The following is a 21786-nucleotide window of genomic DNA, read 5'->3' on the forward strand; positions in this document are numbered from 1 at the left end:
GGGGAAGCCAATTATGTCCTTACTACCAATTTCCTCTATTCCATATTAATTTAAAAACATGAAGATCGCCGAAACCGGTTTGGCTCAGTGGATAGAGCGTCAGCCTGCGGACTGAAAGGTCCCAGGTTCGATTCCGGTCAAGGGCATGTACCTGGGTTGCGGGCACATCCCCAGTGGGAGATGTGCAGGAGGCAGCTGATCGATCGATGTTTCTAACTTTCTATCTCTCTCCCTTCCTCTCTGTGAAAAATCAATAAAATATATTTTTAAAAAAAAAAAAAAAAAAAAAAAAAACATGAAGAGGTTGAGCCTATGTTGTCCGGATCGGGTAAAAAAAAAGAAGGGAAAAAAAAAAGGGTTATAGCTAGTTTTGACATTTTTCTCAGCTCATTTTCTTCACTGCAATTCAGAGTGTCTCGTGGGCGGCTTCAAGTTCTAGAACTGGAGTTATAAAATAGCTGGGTTCCAGTCCCGGCTCTGCCCCTTACCAGCTGCATGATCTCGATTGGTTTCTCAAACTCTCCTGATGCCAGGCTACTCCAGATAGGTAGGATTTCCTAGCTGGGACTGACCATTTTCCTCTCTCCGTTTCCTGATCAGAGGGACGTGAAGGCCTTCGGGGATCCTCCGGCCCAGCACCCGCTCCGGTGCCATACGAGCCTGGAAGAGAAGGAGGCCAGCGGAAGGAAGTAGGGCGGGCCTGGAATTCCCGCCTCCGGAGCGTGCGCGCTCACGCACGCACGCACGCACGGCACGCTGCGGAAGCGCGTACGCAGGCCCAGCCCTCGTCGCCGCCGCCATTTTACCTCCTGGTTCCGGCCGCACGGTGTAGGCTGTTGTAGCGGGAGGGGTGGGGGCCCTCCAGAGTTAAGTAGCTGCAGTCGACTGTGCCGATAAGGCCGCCGGCTTCTCTTTTTCACTTCCTTCGCAATCGCACGCTCGAGGATGTCCAAGCGGCACCGGTTAGACCTGGGGGAGGATTACCCCTCCGGCAAGAAGCGTGCGGGGACCGATGGGTAAGCCAGGCCGGGGGCGCGAGGCAGCGGCTCGGGCTTTGTTGGGCGTCCCGGCGGGGAGCGGGCCAGGGCCAGTTTGGCGGAGTGGGGCCCGGAGCCCGGCCCTTTGTTTCCCTTTGGGCTCGGCTTACTAGCGGCGGGTCGGGGAGAACGGCGCCACTCCGGGCACTCGGCCGGGCAAGGGCGCGGGGAGATGTGTTGCGCGGCCACCGCCCGACCCAGTCAGGAGGGTGAAGAGGCCTGTGGTGGCCACGAGGGCGCCTCTCTCCCCGGATTGAGCCAAGCAAGAGTCGCTCGGAGGGGAGCGGGCGGGAGGAAAGCGCGGACCTCGTGGCCTGGGTTCCCGGGTGAGGCCTGACGCCCCGGGCGGGGCTGGGGGTGGGGAGTGCGGCGGGAGGATTGGCTTCCGAGGGCGTCAGGCACTCCCCGGGCGGAGCGGCCGGGGCGAGGGCCGCGGGGGCCGGCGGGGGCCCAGCCGGGAGAAAGGAGGGCGGGCGGGAAGTGAGAGCCGCGCGTGGGTCCTCGGTGGCTGGTGTGGGGGTGGCGGGAGTTGAGGGAGGCATGCGGGCGGGGCAAGGGCGAGGAGAGGGCCTGCGGGGAGAGGGGAAGACGTGGAGTTGACCCGAGGGGCAGGGAGGCTGGTGGTTCGGGGCCCCTGCTTTCACACTTTGGCGGGAGAGCGCGTGCCTCCGTCCATTCAAACCGTACAAAGTAGGCACTAGGCAAACTTCCGCTTTCTGCCCACGCTCCCGCCATCTCCTGTATTTCCTGCCTTGGCCCAAACAGCGGCTGTTGGGCATTCCTGGGATAGGAACTAGAAGGCATCGTTTTTGCCCCTAAGTTCTTTTTGATTTCCACCCGTCCCGCCTTCGTTCTTTTGAAACAAGAAGACCCTTTGCAAAAAAAATGTTTTTTTAGTATTCCTGGCAGAATATCGCCAGTGGAGAGTTTGAGAGTCCAAATACCACAGAGACTCGTGGTGTTTCAGATTCCTTTCCCCTTGAGAGGTACCGATGAATTTAACAGTTGCATCAAAAGCATTTCTTGTTCAGCATGAGCTTTTGTTCCTGAAGTAAAGGTATTTATTTGGATAATTCAAGCAAAAACACAGAAGTCTGGGTATCCAACTGCTTTGCCTAGTTTTAGGTTTTATTGTTTGTATGTGTTTCAGATCACGGTTTCAGGTCATCTGTGTAACTTTCGTGAGTTTTTGTTCCTCCAAAGCCGTGTCTAGAGTATAAGCCCGGGCAGGCTACGGGTGTACGTTTTGACACCCGCCCTTGTATTGGATACGGGAAGCAGAAGTATGTAGCATTTTAACCGTGTGCATTTCTTAGTTTACAATGTTAAACTTTAGTCTTTCTCTCTAGTCTGTCCCTCCCCCCAAAAACACACACAAAACTTGAGAGTATTAGAGCTGCTGGTCATGGGCTGTTGAGAATTGGCAGTGATTTTAAAAGAGAGTGCAGTCAACTCCACTGCAGGGATGAGAAAGGGAGACCCAGAGTTGTTCAGGTGGCTTATGCAAATTTACACAGTTCACAGCCGGATTTAGATCCTTGATTGTTTATTTTCATTCTTAGCCTCTTTTTCTATTACAGCACACATACTATGACTAGTTCAGAGTCATTAAAGCCTATTTTAGGGACTTTTATGATGTGGATCAGTAAAGTGGGGAACACTTGGTTTTTGGTTCCTGTGAAGCAAAATTAATTGTCATCTGGCTCAGATGCAATTGATGTCTGTCTGTATGTGCACCATTAAAATGCTTTTCTTGACATTAGTGGTCCCATTGTACATGGCTTGCTCCCTTTCTCTTGCAGAACAGGTATCTTCCTAGGTCAAAGGTGGTGTGACCTTATGGTTGACTCCCTTGGTTATTATATGACTTCTACCTGTAATAAAGCCCAAGTTCTAAGATATTTTGGAGGGACATTTGTATAGTTATTTCTGTGTCACCTGAATATCATCTCATAAAACGAATTTTCTTTAGCAGTGAGCTTACCACGTTTATTAGTGCTCGGTTTTCCCCCCTGTATATTTTATAACTTAAAAGTCACTTTTGCCCTAGCAGCGATGGAGTATCAGCCCTCGGACTGAAGGGTCACAGGTTCGATTCTGGTCTGTTGCAGGCTCGATCCTTGGCTCTGTTTGGAGTGCATGTGGGAGGCAACCAATCGATGTGTCTCTCATATGGATGTTTCTCTCTCCCTCTCCCTTCCACTGTCCCTAGAAATCATTGAAAAAAATGTCTTTAAGTGAGGATTAACCCCCCAAAAGTCGCTTTTGTTGACTGTCGTGCAGTCTTGGAGATTTTTTTTTAAGCCTTGGTATTATTAGCAGTTGGTTTTATCTGAGAGGGTACACTGCCAAACATGGCTGTACCATTTCCCCAGTACTGAGAAGGGGAGGTGATTGATTCAGGGGAGATTTCACTCAGATTCAAGCTCCCAAACTATATACAGGATGGGGCAAAAGTAGGTTTACAGCTTTGAACATGCAAAACAATTTATTCTTGTATTACTTATTAATTATTGTATTATTTTCCATACAAAAAACTGTAAACCTACTTTTTCTCCATCCTGTATAGCTTTATTTATTCCTGGTATATTTTAATTTCTTGGTCAGGTGGATAAGTTAAAGGTTTATGATATAAACTGACCTCATTTTTTTCCCCATCGTCCCACAAATTTATACATATAACCGAAAAGACAACCTGTTGAAGTAGGGGGGAAATTTTTTGAAAATAGGGACATTTTTCACTTTGATGTTAGTTTTCGATATTCTTGACAGAGAGCATTTTCTGTTAATTTTGGAAATGTGGAACAAATATGCTAATAATATCTGTAGAGTACATACTGTTCTGTCGAAACTATTCTAGATGCTTCATATATAAAAACAGCAGTCACTACATTCTGATGTAGGTGAGATTAACTTGCTCCATACATGAAGATATAAACAAAAAGGCAAAGAATGCCATGAAATTTTCATCTGTCTTTAATCCTTTGATGAACTTTTTAAAAAGATTTCTGAATATTTGTTCATAAATATGAATTGTAATATTTAATATCAGTGGGATGTTTCAATATATGTTTTTATTTACTTGGAAATATGTCAAACTACAGAATGGGACTACATTAACCTTTTCATTGGCTGCATAGTATTCCACTTGTGAAGGTGTGTCATAACTTGCTTAACCAATTTCCTGTTCTTTGATGCTTTGGTAATTTTCCAGTCTATCATTTTGTAAATGAAAAGTATGGTGACCATCCTATGTGTACATATTTGCACACTTACATCCTTAAGAGAAGTTCCTGGAAGGGAGATTACCATATTAAAAAAGCAATGTTTTTGTAAAATAATTCTCATTTTGATTACTAGTTCATATCTCCATTAGCAGTATTCTAGTACCTGTTATTCCATGTGGAATTTTAACATGTTATTGTAAATTTAAAAAGAATACCTTGAATGATAAGCAGTATTTCATTTAGTTCTTGAAATATCCCACAGGGCATATGAGTAACCACTTTTTAAAAAGGAGGAAATAAATAACTGGTCATCTAGTTAGCCTAAGTGCTGAGCTAGGATTGAACCAAGAGAGTACAGAACCACCTGTTCAACAACTCATATTTTCCCCTTGCCAGTATTGTGGATAAGTGATTATAAAGCACTGTTTTGATAGTTTTAAAGCATTATACCTCAACTAGTATATCTTCATAACAGTGAAACTCCTTTATAATAAAAGAGCCTAATTTGGTCTAGCCATGTTGGCTCAGTGGATAGAGCATCAGCCAGTGGACCAAAGGGTCCCAGGTTCTAGGCCCATCAAGGGCATGTGGTTTGGTTGCAGGCTCCTCCCCACTGGGGCCCTGGTTGGCTCGTGTGGGAGGTAACCAATCAATGTGTTTCTCTCACATCAATATTTCTCTATCTTCCACTCTCTCTAAAAAATCAGTGGAAAAACATCCTCATGTGAGGATTAACAACAAAAAAAGTGCCTAATTAAAATAAAACTTGCATATGAGCAAGTCTACACATACTTATGAAGCAGTGGCTTTGAACCCTTAACTGACATTTAGTTTTTATTTTTCCTTCCCCATTGACGGACAACAGTTTGAACCATAAGCAACATTTTGAGGTGATTTAATTTGCCTTCTGCAGCTCAGTGCTTCTTTTACTTTTATATCCCAGTTACCCCCATTTCATTTAATCTTTGTGCCTTCAGAATGCATTTTGTGCTTAATAGGTCCTTTAAAAACATCTTTGTTAGCATAGATATTACTGTAACAAAAAGGTGATAATATGATTTACTTTGTCCATCACTCTCTGCTTCCATATTTTATAACCTTGAAAGGTCAGGTCCATATGTTAAGTGCTTGGTGCTGTGCTAGGTATATAGGAGAAAGATGTTAATTAAACTTTATATTGTAGCACCCCCACCCCCAGCGACCTGTGGAGTGCTACAAATGTGAATTGTTTTTACTTAGATCAGTTGTTCTTTAAAGATTCTTTTATGTTCTGTGATTTTTAAAGATATCCAATCTTTGGACCATTTGTGGCTACAGTGCTTCTCATTTTGCTGGGCACGTTTCTATTATAAACTGTTCCTCATTCACATTTTGGGGGCAATATAAATGAGCACCTTAGACCAGGGGCAGAATGAGAGAAGCAACGAAAGGATAACTAATGGAATGTTTCAAAGATAGGCTAGGAAGCTCAAGATTTGAATTGATACTTCATCTTGTATGTTTATTAAGATTTCCTTTGAATTCCTTTTTGTGCCAGATGGAATGAGAGAATTTCATCCCAGGTTATATGTCCTGTGTTGTGCATTGGGATATATGTATGTGAATATAAATAAATTCCCATGGAATAGAATCTATATATATAAAAAGCCAGTGTTGGGAATGCCCTAACCACCGTTGCTATGATGCCCACTGCTGCCAGCGAACCGGCCCAATTGGGGGGTGGCAACCTCCCGCATCCCTTCCCCCCAGCTTGACCACACCTGTGCATGAATTTGTGCATTGGGCCTCTAGTTTTTATATATTTGGGAAGGACGAGATCAGATTGGCTAGTTTATTTCTGTAATTGGGGAACCATCCTTCCTCTTTGGTTTAGCATTTTAGCTGTATTCTACGGGGTGGGGGGTGGGCGTTACTGTTGCCCAGCTGATGTGCTGTTACAGAGAATTAATGGTCTTGCACTCTGCTTCTGACAATCAGGGTGTAGGAAATTTGTATGTGTTGTGTGTTATGAATAAGGAGCAGTGACATATCTAGTGGCTTGTGTCATAGCTCCATGTGGTCTATTTCAAGTCTAGGTCCAAACACCTGTGGCAAGTTTGTCTACCATAGGACTTGGTCTGAAGTAAACTGGATTTGTAGAATGAATAAGCATAAATTATTTCTAAATTACTGTGTTAGGGATCCTCTGTAGTAACTGGAAGTAGATAGTAGAATTGACTATTTAAAATTGGTCTAGTTTCGTATAGTGCACATCTGTATAATTTTAAATAATGTAGTAGTGTACATAAGTTTACAAAGTACTTCCAATGTTTTACTATTGCTTTAGGGATATCATGCAAGAGTAAATGAAACAGAAGAATAAAAAGTGTTTTAATTTTTCTTATACGGCAATGTATGCTTATTGAACAAAATTGGGGAAATGCTGAGAAGTAGAACTCATACTTACATTACTATAATGTGAAGTGGAATTGTCTTTGTGTCTACAAGCAGTATTCTTGCTAAATTTTGAACATAATGTGTAGTGCAAAAAATACCTTTTTACATACTTGAAGAAGACTCTGGGAGTTTGTGATATCCTTTCTTTTTATCTTTTTCTTTTTTTTTACCTGATTTGCTTCTACCTTTTCCCCACCCCTGCCCTCAGTATTGAACTTCTACCTAGAAAGGGATTTTATTTTACTTGCAGAAGACTGAGTTCTTGTGTTATCTGATGGCTAAAGGTTGTGAAGAGACTGTCCCTTAACAGAATTTGAGGTGTCATCAAGAAAGGTGGAAGGATGTCTATACATTGGTTATAAGTTCTTTTTTATTCTGGTACTTATGTAATTCATTGAGTTTTATATCAGTGTATTTATTTGGTTGTTGCACATTTACTTTGTGAATATAACAGTGCTGTCAACATAAATTTTTTGCATAAAATTCAGAATGTGAATTCTAAATTTTTTTCTTTTTTTCTTTAGGAAGGATCGAGATCGGGACCGGGATCGGGAAGATCGGTCTAAAGATCGGGACCGAGAACGTGATAGAGGAGATAGAGAGCGGGAGAGGGAGAAAGAAAAAGAGAAGGAATTGCGAGCTTCCACTAACGCTATGCTTATCAGTGCTGGATTACCACCTCTAAAAGCTTCCCATTCAGCTCACTCAACCCACTCAGCACATTCAACACATTCAACCCACTCAGCACATTCAACACACACCGGACATGCAGGACACACATCACTTCCACAGTGCATTAATCCATTTACCAATTTGCCCCATACTCCTCGATACTATGATATTTTAAAGAAACGGCTTCAGCTCCCTGTTTGGGAATACAAGGATAGGTTTACAGATATTCTGGTTAGACATCAGTCCTTTGTACTGGTTGGTGAAACTGGGTCTGGTAAAACAACACAGGTGAGTTACTGTAAATCATGCTACAAGTTTTGTTAATTTTTAAGTGTATTAAATGATGTTTATTTGGTCCTCCTGGTCATTCTCATTGTCTGCTGCCTGGTAGGGTATCTTGAAAAATGGCTGCTTTGGTGTTTCATACTTTTTAGTGACTTTCAGAGTGGGAATCCAGTAGGGAGTACCTGTTTTCCTGAATCTGTAAGGGGAAATAGTATTGCTGTTTTGTTTTTGTTTTCTGGTTTTGTTAACATTAAGGATGGCAGAGTGGTGTTCTCCCTTCCACTTTGACTCTGGGGTAGTACAAATTTGGGATTAAGGTTTATTTTCTAGTGCTTGGGTGAAGAAATCTGAACCTTTGAAATGGTTTCCACTTTTGTCATTCTTGCTTTTTTCTTTGCATTGATTTATTTGTGTTTTGTTTTGTAATTGTTTTGAACCATGTGATTATTATCTATTTTTAAAATGGAAGAGCTAAAGTTAAAGTCTCTTTACTCCTGACCTTCATCCACCTAGATACACACACACACACACACACACACACACACACACACACACACACCCCCCCCCCCCAAACACTTAATTAGTGTCTTGTTAGTAATATATCCAGGACATTTTCAAACATGAGTGAGCCATTTTTTTTTTCCTGCTGGATCCATGCTATTGATATCTAGGCTACTCTAATGGTTGTTTTGTATGAGCAAGTATTATCTGTAGGATAAATCCCAGAAATGGAATTGCTGGGTGAGAGGATTATTTGTGTAATTGTGATACATAAAACCAAATAGCTTTCTATAGGTAACATATCAGTTTACCTTTCCATGAACATGCATGACAGCATATATGGGAAACCATTTGCTTGTTCTATTGAACTTGAATCTGATAGGTGGAACATGGTGTATTAGTATGATTTTAATTCACATTTTCTTGCTAAGATTGAGGTTAACCATATTTTCATAGGTTCTAACCTGATCCATCAGTTAAAAATTTCAACTTGTAATTCCTGGCCATTGTAGAAAATTTGGAAAATTCAGGGAAGTGTTGAAATGAATTTAATGATTACTTATAATTATTAATATGTGTTTCCTACTGGCCTGTTTTCCATGTTATGTACCTATGATGATACATGTTTATATTTAAGCATACTGCATGTACAAGTTATCCTTATTTTAAATTACATATGCCACAAATATATCAGTTTGAGTATTTCATGGAGGCATTTTGAAGGCCACAATAGCAATTAAAGTAGGAAGCTTTTATTAAAGTCTAAGCCAGTGGTTCTCAACCTGTGGGTCGCGACCCCTTTGGGGGTCAAACGACCCTTTCAACGGGGTCGCCTGAATACATCCTGCATATCAGATATTTACATTACGATTCATAACAGTAGCAAAATTACAGTTACGAAGTAGCCATGAAAATAATTTTATGGTTGGGGGTCACCACAACATGAGGAACTGTAGTAAAGGGTCGCAGCATTAGGAAGATTGAGAACCACTGGGCCATAGTGATTTTTCTTTTTAAATGAAGGAAAACTTAGTGTTGATATTAGGAACTGAAACTGTTGGTTTACTTTTATCATCTGATAGAAATTTAAAGAATTAAATTTAAAGAATGAAACGATACAACTCTGAAACTTATTAATATATAGTATTTTTAATCCATCTAGCTTATCTCATTTGCATAGTATTAACAGCACCCATTTAATTAGTTAAAGCCAGGCACTGTGTACTTGGTGTGTATTACTTAAGTTTTTCAACATTTCTGCAAGGAAGTTGTTAATCACCATTTTATAGATGAGCAAAATGAGGCTTAGATTTATGAGAATATTAGGTTTAGTGGATTTCCCTGGGTTACATGGTAGATTTAGATGAACTCAATATTTAACTTTTTCCCTTTGTCTCACAGCCAAAGTTGCATTTATTTCATACTGCTATTCTGTGGTCTTTTATGGTTAAATTTTATTTCAAAGATGAGTTTCTGGTGGTAGTTTGTGTGTGTGTGTGTGTGTGTGTGTGTGTATTTTAGATGAGTTTCTTTAGCAGTGTAGAGAAAGGTCCAGTCAACTCAAAACAGGTTTATGATTATTTCGATTAATTTTTTTGTTTTTTTAGAGATTTAAAATATTTGGATACTGAGGATTGCAGGGCATTTGGGGAATTTGAGGGGAAACTGAAGAGTTAAATAATGAATTTCACCCAAATGCTCTTTGGTATATTCTTAGTAAACTCAAAACCATTAAGAGTAGTCAGCTATTTTTTGTTTATCTTATTGTGCCTAGCAGAAAAATGAAATTCTCCAAACACAATTAAATAATGCTTAACTTGATTGAGACTCAGTAAAGACATTTTACATTGCAATCCAGTATGCACATGTGGTTCCCATATATAAGAAACTAAAGCTAGTTCAGCTAAGGGACAGTATGAGCAAGGGCATAGGTTTAGAGAATGGAAAGCATTGTATGCCCTGGACAGAGTGTAGGATGTTTAGAGTGGGGTGCGGTTGGTGAAACTGGAGCAGTAGGTTGAGCCTTAATATATCTTGCTGTAGATTGAGGAGCCATCAGCCTTCCTTCCTTCCTTCCTTCCTTCCTTCCTTCCTTCCTTCCTTCCTTCCTTTAATCTTTATTATTGAAAGTATTACATATCCATCAGAGCTTTATAATGACAAGGATTTTTACAAAATGTCTTGTCTGGTAAGAAGGTTGATGACAGACTGTGTAGGAGGTTAAACAAAATTTTGACTCTGTATGGGGTAGTAGAGTGGAGAATTGATAGCTAGGAATTAAGTTGTAACTTTTTATTAAGTAGGGGGCCTGGGAGGAATTAATAAATATTTGAAGGAAGGTGAAATAGTTTTGGTTTTAAACTTGTTTAATTTGGGATACCAATAAAATATTCTTCAGGTGGAAATGACCACTAGGTTAGAGTTAGGATTGACATTTGATGTATTATAGGTAGTATTAGAAGTTAGGAGAGTAAGACCACTCAAGATGATATATAAAACAAGAAGACTAGAGGGTTGAGGATCTGTTTTTAGGAAGGAAGGAGCTGAAAGAAAGGAATAGTTCTAAAACATCCGAACCCTGGTGTGAATAACCAGTAGCCTGCATATTTCAGGGCCTACTTCCTTTCTCAATGCTATTCTTAGAAATAGGAATAGATGGATTAACTTAGCGGTTCTTCAAATATTGTCTGGGAACCTGTGAAAGTCCTTGAAGCTGTTACAAAGTTCCTGGGATTTTATTTGTACACTTAACACTCAAAACAAAAGTATTGCAGAACATTCAAAATAGAAGCAGATAAAAGAATCCAGCCATCTTCTGTTAAGCTAGACGTTAGAGATAAGCAAAAATGTCAAACATGTATTCTTGCTAGACGTTTTTTGCTTTGGAAGATGTAGTTATTTTTCACAGAAAATGTTTATGCTAACGTGGGGTGAATTTTTATTAGGAATTTTAACTATTTCGTTTTAATTTCCTAACATATAAATCTATTAGTTGTTTGGCATCCTAAGTTATTTTAAAAGTATAAAGAGTTTCTGAGATCAGAAGTTTAAAATGGCTGAATTAGCCAAAACTGTTTATATTTTAATTTTTAAGTGGGAGTAAGCTATCTATTTCATTGGGGTGAATTTAAAGAATCTATGAGTATTCTTGCCTTGAGAATTTTGAAGTAATTTTAAATAGCTTTAATTGACCAGTGAATTTTTTTTTTTCATTTTGTTTGGTTTTCTGAAGTGCTTTTTGTGTTTGTGAGAGGCTTGCTGAAATGAAGATGTATCTATATATATAAAAGGCTAAGCGACCATCCAACTGGCAGCTATGACGTGCAATGACTACCAGGGGGCAGATGCTCCTGCAAGATTCTATATCTGTCTGCCTATCTATCTATCTCCTTGGAGGAAAACCACTTAAACTTTTTGGCCTGTGGATTTACAGACTCAGAGAGCCACTTCTCTTGTAGTTCAGTATTTTCATTCATTTAAAATCCTTTAAAGATACACATTTCCCTGGCTTGTTTGGCTCAGTGGATAGAGCATCGGCCTGAGGACTGAAGGGTCCTGGGTTCAATTCCACTCAAGGACACAGGCCTGGGCTGCGGGCCTGATCCCCAGTAGGGGGTGTGCAGGAGGCAGCCGATCAATAATTCTCATCATTGATGTTTCTCTCTGTCTCCCTCTCCCTTCCTCTCTGAAATCAATAAACATATATATTTTTAAAAAAGAAATGCATTGTTGTGCTTCTAGAGAAGCAGTGTAACCACCCTGCCCTCTTTCATATTATTTGTCAGTAACAACACATCCCAAAGTTACAGAAGTAACCTAACTAAACCGTAATGATAGTACAGCAATCAGTATTCTTCTGGTATTATTGTACAAATTCAATATCAAAAAAATCCTCCCACATGCATTTTTTTTAGCATTAGAGTCTGATGGGTTTTTGAAAGCTTTGATGGAGACCCATCATGTCCTTGTATGATCAGTGGATTCCCATTTAATGTAGAAAAGTGCTTAGAATTTTCCCATGTGTTGTTGTTTTTTCCAAGTAATGAGTGAAGAACCATGAAATTATAGACCTAGTAGCTTTTATTGATGTTGAAATAGGGAGGAAATGCCCTGTTCATGGCAGTCAACCAACTTGTGCTTGCTGGTTTTCCTTCCTTTCCCCTTGGCTGCCCTCCCTTCTTCAGGGAAATGCTGCTGCTGCTTCTCTAGGTCCTGTTCTAGTGGACAGTGACTGAAATTGGCTTTTAGTACGTTACCTAAGGTGTTGCCGTTTTGCATACCTCTCCTAGATTCTGCTGGCTTATGAAACAAATTGTGAATTAAGTTAAAAGGTAACAGCTATATAATTGTAAGTGTATGTGATTTCTAGTTTCTTGCATTTTGTAACTCAAATTGTATAGGAATTCAAGTTATAGTTTCTTTGATTTTTCTTTTTTTGAAACTAACCTTTGTTATCAAGTAGAGTTTTTTCTTAGTTGGATTTTCCCCCCAGTAAATAGAGAAATGGTCAGTGGTGGAACTGTTGACATTGTACAGCAGGGGTGAGAAACCTTTTTTCTGCCAAGGACCATGTGATATTTATATCATCCTAGGGCCATACAAAATTATCAGCTTAAAAGTTAGCCTGCTATATTTGGTCAAACATGTAATTAACTCACCCCTAATACCTTGGCAGGGCCAGATCAAATGATTTTGAGGGCCTGGTGCTGCTGTGAGCCGCATGTTCCCCACCCCTGCTGTAGAGCATATTCAGCAAAGCCTCAGTGGACCTAGTCTACTCGGGAGTACAGTTATGTCAGTGTTAGTCAATGACCCTTCCTTGGCTTAGAGTGCTCATACTATTATAAGTTTGAGTCATAAAAAATAATTTGTGGTGTGCCTAATTGAATTTTGTGTTCAATTATTCAAATGTGGTAAAGTACTTAATGTTAAATATACTTGATATGCAGGCAGAGTAGAATTAATTTAAATGTGAAATTATTTGATAGATTCCACAGTGGTGTGTGGAGTACATGCGATCATTACCAGGACCCAAGAGAGGAGTTGCCTGTACCCAACCCAGGAGAGTGGCTGCAATGAGTGTGGCTCAGAGAGTTGCTGATGAAATGGATGTGATGTTGGGCCAGGAAGTTGGTTACTCCATTCGATTTGAAGACTGCAGTAGTGCAAAAACCATTCTTAAGTAAGTACTATCTTTAAAAATGGACACTTTCTCAGTTTTCTGGTAGAGTCTCAAGTCACCCAAATTTAGAGTAGTCCACAGTAGACCGTAGACTTACTAGATAGCATTTTTATTATAGACTAGAGGCCCGGTGCATGAAATTCATGGGGGGGGGGTCCCCTCAGCCCAGCCTGCACCCTCTCCAATCTGGGACCCCTCAGGGGATGTCCGACTGCCGGCTCTCACAATCCGGGACTGCCTGATGGCCCCTAACTGCTTCTGCATGCCAGCCTGATCACCACCTAACTACTCCCCTGCCAGCCTGATCGACACCTAACTGCTCCCCTGCTGGCCCGATTGCCCCCAACTGCCCTCTCCTGCCAGCCTGATCACCCCTAACTGCCCTCCCCTGCCAGCCTGATCACCCCTAACTGCCCTCCCCTGCTGGCCTGGTCACCCCTAACTGCCCTCTCCTGCTGACCTATTCGCCCTCCCCTGCTAGCCACCTTATGGCGCCCACCTTGTCACCACATGGGGGCAGCCATCTTGTGTGAGGGTGTGGTGGTAAATTTACATATTACCCCTTTATTATATAGGATTCTATTTCTTGGTTGTAATACATGTTCAGTAAACATTGAAGTTCAAAGGTTAAATTTTAGTTGGTGCCGAATTTTAGGTGAAATTTTGTATCATTTAAATGTGATAGAAAAATAGACATACCTTAGTAAAGGACAGTTACTTTTAGAAAGAATGATGTGGGATGAAATATGATTTATTTAGGGGAGAGGGCTTTTATTGTTAATTATACAGCTATTACCACACATGTTATGAACTAAAGGGAGAAATCTTTTGTTCTGTAATACACTCTTGGAGTCTCCTCAAAGTCCTCATTCCTCTTCATTATTGCATGGTACACGATTGACTTCCATATTGAGCTTTCTAACATTTTATTTAGCTTTCTTAATATTTTGTTTTCTTCTTAACTTGCATTCTGCATAAGTTGTGATATATGTTGCTTGATGGTAATTCTTTTGAAAAATCTTTCCCCTTTATTGCTCTGTTTATTCTGTATATATTTGACATTTAAATCATTTTCTAAAAATGATTTGTCTCCATGCAATCTTCCCCTAGAGGTTGTTTGTAAAAGACAATTTTGGAACACATTATATAGGCAGTAACGTGAGTCTTTGATGGCAGAAATATCTATAATGTTACGGGAGGGAACGATATATATCACAAATTTTTTAATGTATGCAGAAGTAGAATAGTGTAATGAACTTCAGTGTATTTATCATGAATCTTTAATCATGGCCAGTCCTGTTTTATGCATACCCCAATCCTTTCCTATCTCATAATTTGAAGCAAATCCTAGACATCATACTGTTTCATCTGTAAATATTTCTGTGTATGTCTCTCAAAGATAAGGTTTTAAAATATAGTAACTGGTATCACAACTTGCATTTTTTTTCTTAATCAAAATACCCAGCTAGTTTCTTTGATATATATTTTTTATTTTATTAGAACTTGAGATTAATAAATTTGGTATCATTTTAATAGTAGCTGAACTTTTGTTTACTTAAATCAATTTGTCTATGACCTAAACCTTCATTGAATAAACCTTTTAGTCTAGTGATAATCATAGGCTGTGGTTTTATATTACTTAAAAATGTGATAATGTCAAGGACTTGTAGATAATAAAGGGCAGCTTTTACTCATTTTTAGGAGGAATACTCTGACATTTGCTTCACTATGCATTGGACTTTTCTTGGTAAGCCACAGTGGAGCAGGGAAAACAGAATTTGGAAAATGGGAAATGAGAAAGTTATATGCAGTATTGGGAGAGAGAGAGAGAGAGAAAGAATGTGTGTGTAGGAAGTGGTGGGCTTTCAAAATATGTATGCTTGTGAAAGAATCTGGTTCCATTACTAGATTAACAAGTAACAGACTTGATAGCTCCAAATGAAGGTGTTTTTGGCATTGTGATTATTTTTTTAATGGAATGGTTTCCAGAGGGTAAAACTAAATTTAAAAAAAAAATTTACTCCGGATGGGGTAAGGTTATTGGGATTTCTTTTCAAATCTTCTGAAGAGCTAGAAGCTAACTTAGTGTAATGTCTTTAAGTGATGTTAAATCCTATTTAATAGTACTGGTCTAGTGGTAGTTTTGACTAACCGTAATGTTCCATCAAAAGTAGTGTTTATGAATCCCTAGATATATTCTATATTGTCATCTATTAACTCATCTTGAGAACATAGATGTTAAAAACAGTTAAAGCCTTAACTAAATGAAGATTGGCTACATAATTAGGTAGAAAGAGTGAATATATCAGATAACTATCAATACCTTCCATTAGCTATTTTCATATATAGGTTTTAAATATTTATGTGAAGCCTTTAATTTTTTTTTTTACCAAAGGAGGATGGTAAAGAGGACTGACTTCTGAAGTTTCTGCCTGATGGACTCAGAATTTAACCATTATCTTTTTTTGATTCATGTTTGATGATAAGTACTATTTGTATAAGTTTGTTTGAGAGTACTTTAGCTAAATTAGGTTCTCTTTAAGTCATCTCTATATAGATTAAGGGTCCAAAGATAGTTTCTTCAGTGTTTGGGACACTATACAAAAATTTTAGGTTCTAGGTCTAATATTGTGTCATTTTCAGAGGATTGGTTCTAGGATAAATTAGCGCACACTGTGTTAGAGTTAGAGTAGCCTTAAATAACTATCCCTTCCCCACAGGCAAGTTAGTTTGCAAAATCACCACTGCTAAATGGTTTTTACGTTTCATTTGTTATGTACTTGTCTGCTCTCATCTTTTTTTTTTTTTTTCTGAAGTGTTTCTTTTGCCAACTTGGAAATTATGAAACATACAAAAAACCCAGTGAGGTAGCCAAAGAAGAGCAAGACCTGTCAGAGAAAGATAGCCAAATTTGAGACTAGTCAGATAAAAATATCTTAATTTATTTTAATGGAAGAAGAGGTTGATAGACTTTTGCAGTGGATTTTAAGAAGCACTTTGTAGTTGCAGTTATGACAATAACTGTCATAAGATAATTCTTTTTTTTAAGGTATTTTTTTTTTTTTTGAGGGAGCTGATAATTCTTTAGGGAATAAAACAATTTTGATAGTCTTGAACCTTCTGGAAAACATCACAATATTTGAAGTTGTTAATTTGATAGTTAATTTCACTGTTATTTTAGGTGATGCTGCCTTTTTTATTTTTTTACCTGGCTTTAAAATTACTGCCCTCTTTTTTTTTTCTTTTTTTTTTTTAAATATATATTTTATTGATTTTTTACAGAGAGGAAGGGAGAGAGATAGAGAGTTAGAAACATCAATGAGAGAGAAACATCCATCAGCTGCCTCCTGCACATCTCCCACTGGGGATGTGCCCGCAACCCAGGTACATGCCCTTGACCGGAATCGAACCTGGGACCCTTCAGTCCGCAGGCCGACGCTCTATCCACTGAGCCAAACCGGTTTCGGCACTGCCCTCTTTTTGATATTGAGGGAACCCTATAATTTACTTAGTCATTTAGTCAGTTAATACTGAGTATCTCCTGTATGTCAGGCAGTGCTAGGTACAATAAAAAGTAAATCTGGTTCCTGTCTCCATAAAGCAAATAAAAAGTAAATATAAAACTTTAAATTGTGATTAGGTGTCTGAAAGAAAACATTGGGGTTCATATGAAATAATGATTTGAGAGCACAATTTAGGTTGGGGAAGAGAAGGAGAATTGAAAGTAATGGTTTGCTAGAGTGGGGGTTGTGTTACAGGGTTCAGAAAGAGCTTTCTAGGTTGATAGAACAGCATTTTAAAAAAACTATTTGCAGGGTGGGTAGGGGAAAATAACCTTTTTATTTGAGAAGGCTATTTTGTATATTTTAAGTATCCAACTGGTTTGTGTAAGATCAACACTCCATGCCAGATCTCTTTTGAGATATTATAGACTGCTTTTAGATAGTATGGTGATCACAGACTGGCCTCTCCCTCTTGGAGTATAAACTCTTTGGGAACAGAGATTGTGTCTGTATCTGTGTACTTGCTTTGCACACAGAACCCTTAAAAAAAAAAATTCTTGAGAATGGAAGGGGTAACAGTGTGAAATTTGCCAGTTCAAAATAATAGGCTGGGAGTCTTTCCAGCATAATCATGAAAAAGGGGTAGATTTTTCATGGAAAGACATTTTCCCTAATTTGTTGAAACATCTCTTGGAGAGGTTATGGTAGGGTGATTTGGTATACATAATTTGCCTTTTATTTTGAAGGTTTTGCTTTTGAGTATCAGATTCATTTCAGTTTTGGAATCTGTCACAAGGCTAAGGACCTGATCTGGGGTAAATGTTTATGAAGCAAAATGTGCTGTATCTCTCTCGGAGGACACTTCAGGACAAGTTTCTAGATACTCAAGAAACGTTAAAGATAAGACATGGTTGAAATTTATAATTGACAGTGAGAAAAGAATAGTCTTGGATTTCAAGGTGTGATGAGTCCCTTGTAAAACTTGAGGGATAGAAGTTTTGAACAGATCAGCCAAAGAAATACTACTCATACAATATGGATTCGAAACTTGTAGAATTTTTTAATCTCCAAAAGCCAATCTAGGCAAGAAGATGAAAGGAATTTAAAAATAAGGGTCCAAAGATAGTTTCTTCAACGTTTGGGACACAATACATAAGTTTTAGGTTCTACATCTAATATTGAGTCAAAATAAGAGCCCAGGGCAACACTGCTACAATAAGGGGCTGGCTGGTACAGAACCTTTAAGGTTGACATTGGGGAGGATTATCAGATATTGCTACAACAGATTCTTTGGGGCCCCTGGAAACAACAGTTTGAAGCACCAACTGCATATGGCCTATGTAGAGATTACAGCAGTCTCATTTAAAATAGATGGCTTACGGAGAGAATCAAAAGGAAATAGATCCTAGAACACAGGCTTCAGAATTAGTGCCTGGTTGTGTGCCAGCTCTGCCACTTATTAGCTGTGATCTTGGCTACATTAATGAACTTCCCTGTGCTTAGTGCTTTTTTGGAACGTGAAGCTAATAATTATTTTATAGGGTTGTTCTGAGATCAAATATGTTAATTTGTATACAGCCCTTAAAGTAATTCCTGTCACCCAGCAAGTGCTAAGACAACATTGCTACTCTGCTGCTGCTGATGATGGTAGATTTCCGTTGTGAGAAGTTATTAGTTCTTATTACCCGTTAACTTAGTTATCCCAGTTTATTAGAAGGGGGTTTATTTATTTATTTATTTATTTTTTGAATTTTTTTTTTTAATTTATTGCTTAAAGTATTACAAAGGGTATTACATATGTGTCCATTTTATCCCCCCGCCCTAGACAGTCCCCTAGCCTCCCCTATCTAGAAGGGGGTTTATTAAACCAACCTCGTGAAGTCCTTAGTGAACTGCCCTCCCCTGCCGGCCATCTTGTGACCACATGGGGGCGGCCATCTTGTGCGAGGATGTAGTGGTCAATTTGCGTATCACCTCTTTATTACATAGGATTAATTTTAAGCTAATTTATTGAACATCTGGTAATTAGTGGTAGGCTTTGTTTTAATTTAAGTATAGCACTGAAGTTAAGGGTAGTTTTACTGGATATTTAGAAAGGGATTGGGTGGTAATCACTGTCCTCCCTCTAGAATTAGAAATCTATTGGCTTGTGTTAGTTTATAGAAAGCTAACTTGATTTCCTAAAGGACTGCATATATTATTACACTAGAGTCCTGATGCACAAAATTTGTGTATGGATAGGGTCCCTAAGCCTGGCTGGCCATCAGGGCCAATCTGTGGGGTGATCAGGCGGGCCCCTGCTGGCACCCGCCTTGGGTGGGCTGGGGTCTCCGGGCTGGGGGCAGCTCCTGCGTTAAGCATCTGCCCCCTGGTGGTCAGTTCATGTCATAGTGACTGGTCATTCCGCCGTTGGGTGTATTTGCATATTAGGCTTTTATTCTATAGGATAGGATTTGACCTTCGTGCTTATACTTAAGCCATGCAAGATATTAGTTATAGAAGGCCTTTTGTTTAGAGTGTCAATGTCTTTAAAAAATGTAAAACAACCTAGCTTTCTGTAAATTCTCTTGTGAGGATGGTTAGGCATTTTCTTCAAAACCTGTGAAAATTTGAGGACTGGATAGTAGGGTGGGGTTGTTTGGTTGGTATTTTGATCCTCACCAGAGGATATTTTTTTCCATTGATTTTTAATATAAGGGAGGGGGCGGGGAGAGAGAAACATCATTGTGAGAGAGACACATCGGTTGGTTGTCTCCTGTACATATGCGTTGGCAGAGAATCTAACCTGCAACCCAGGTACTTGCCTTTGACCAGGAATAGGTTTGTGGACCAGTGCTCTGACCACTGAGCAACCCAGCCAGGGCTGGGTAGTGTTTTGAGGGAAAAATAATTTTCTGTTCTTCTAACTCTGAAATACATAGAATTTTAAAAATTCTATTTTTAAAAACATCTTTTTATTTGTTTGTTTGTTTGTTGTGTTAATCCTCACCCAAGGATATTTTTCCATTGATACTTAGAGAGTGGAAGGGAGGGAGAGACACAGAGAGGGAAACATCGATGTGAGAGAGACACATCAATTGGTTGCCTCCTGCATGTGCCCCAACCAGGGCCGGGCAGGAGCCTGCAACGGAGGTAAATGCTCTTGACTAGAATTGAACCTGGGACCCTTCAGTCCATAGGCCGACATTCTATCCACTGAGCCAAACAAGCTAGGGCCTGAATGTATTTTAATTGTTTACAGAAATAAAGCTGTGTGCTTTGACTGCTGATGTTAAGCACTTTGACTAAGAATCATGAGGCGATACACACGACAAATGTGGTTTGGTATTTTGTCTACTTTCTTTTTGTCCATTTTTTGTTGTATTAGGATGCATTAAAACATTGCAGATTTCAATTTATTCAAAATAATATATGTTGCCTTTCCATGTGACTGTTTACATCTTCTAGTTTGTTCTCATTGTAAGTAAGTTCTTATTCCTATAGTGAGATTAGTGTTGCCTCATACTGTAATGTTTTCCTAGGAATATGTCATTGAACTTGAACCTATGTACTAGTAAATCTTAGTTTATCCTTTACCAATGAAAAGAACATTAAGTATATTAAGAAACTGTTACTAGTGTCACTGGCACTTTGCCTTGGTTGGAGAGGTAAACTGTGAAGCATTTAAGAGATAGTTTGAATGTCATATGCATTGGAGTAGCATTGAGACTTTGATAGCAAGATTAGGTTTTATTTATTTTTTAATCTATTGCTTTATTGATTTCAGAGAGGAAGGGGGAGAGAGAGAGAGAGAAACATCCATGTTGAGAGAGAATCGTCGATCGGCTGACTCCTGTAACCCCCCCCCCCCCCACACACACACACACATACACACACACACACACACTTGGGATTGAACCCATAACCCAGGCATGTGTCCTTGGCTGGAATCGAACCTGGGACTCTTCAGTCTGCAGGCTGACACTATCCACTGAGCAAAACTGGCTAGGGCAAGATTAGGTTTTAAATAGAGTAGAAGTTTCCATGCTGCCTTGGTTTATAGTATGCTTAATGTCAGTAATTTTTTTCATAGTATCCTCTGTCTAAAGAAATAATTCAGAATTCAGTCCTAACAACTTAAGTATGTATGTTCTAACAACTTAATAACACTTTAAACAAATACCAAACATAAGTTGAAAGAAGAAAACCCCAATATTTTAATTTCATTCTTAACCACATTATTTACTAATGTGATGTCTGTGCCAGTGGAACACTGCAATTTCTTAAATGTTGGAATCAGATTGGGCACTGCCACCTTTATTTTCTGTACTGATTTTTGTCTCATACAGTTGACCCTTGAACAGCATGGGGGTTAGGGGTGCTGGTCTGTCATGCCCATGTCAAAAACTTGAGTTGTTCCTAGGTATCCACAGGGGATTGGTTCCCGGACCACCATCCCCCACAGATAGCAACAAATGGCGTAGATCACTGTATATTGTTGGTCTTCTGCATCCGTGGACTCCCAACCTCAGATGGAAAGTAGTGCAGGAATTTATTGAGAAAAACCTGTATAAGTGGATCCATGCAGTTCAAAACTATGTTGTTCGAGGGCTAGCTGCACTTTTCTTTTTAATTAAAAAAATTTTTTTAATTTAGATTTCAGAGAGGAAATACCACCACAGCATATCACTTGCCCCTTCCAGTTCATCCTCAATCCAGGAGCCAAAATGACCTTTTAAAAACACAAATATGACCTTCTTTAAAGATCCTGTCACTCTTTAGTGATTTCCCATAGCTCGGGAGTGGTAGGGAGTAGTAACACCCAGACAGTATAGTATGATTGGATCTAATACAATTTTTTTTCTTAATATGTTCTTAGTGATTTCAGAAAGAGAAAGAGAAAGGGAGAGGGAGAGAGGGATAGAAATATCAGTGATAAGAGAGAATCATTAAATCGGCTGCTT

General features: G+C 39.4%; 1 protein-coding gene across 1 annotated transcript in view; it reads left to right on the forward strand.

The window, feature by feature from the left end:
* The first annotated feature begins 787 nt into the window (after nucleotides 1-787).
* Nucleotides 788-21786, forward strand: part of DHX15 (DEAH-box helicase 15) — a 55780-nt gene continuing 34781 nt past the window's right edge. Inside the window, exons 1-3 of the mRNA XM_081083155.1 lie at nucleotides 788-1016; nucleotides 7225-7660; nucleotides 13147-13340. Of these exons, the coding sequence (XP_080939281.1) occupies nucleotides 946-1016; nucleotides 7225-7660; nucleotides 13147-13340 (701 nt within the window). The 5' untranslated portion in view covers nucleotides 788-945. The remainder of the gene's footprint in view (nucleotides 1017-7224; nucleotides 7661-13146; nucleotides 13341-21786) is intronic.

Source organism: Myotis nattereri (genome assembly GCF_964212035.1).
Source record: "Myotis nattereri genome assembly, chromosome: 1".
Taxonomy (NCBI): domain Eukaryota; kingdom Metazoa; phylum Chordata; class Mammalia; order Chiroptera; family Vespertilionidae; genus Myotis; species Myotis nattereri.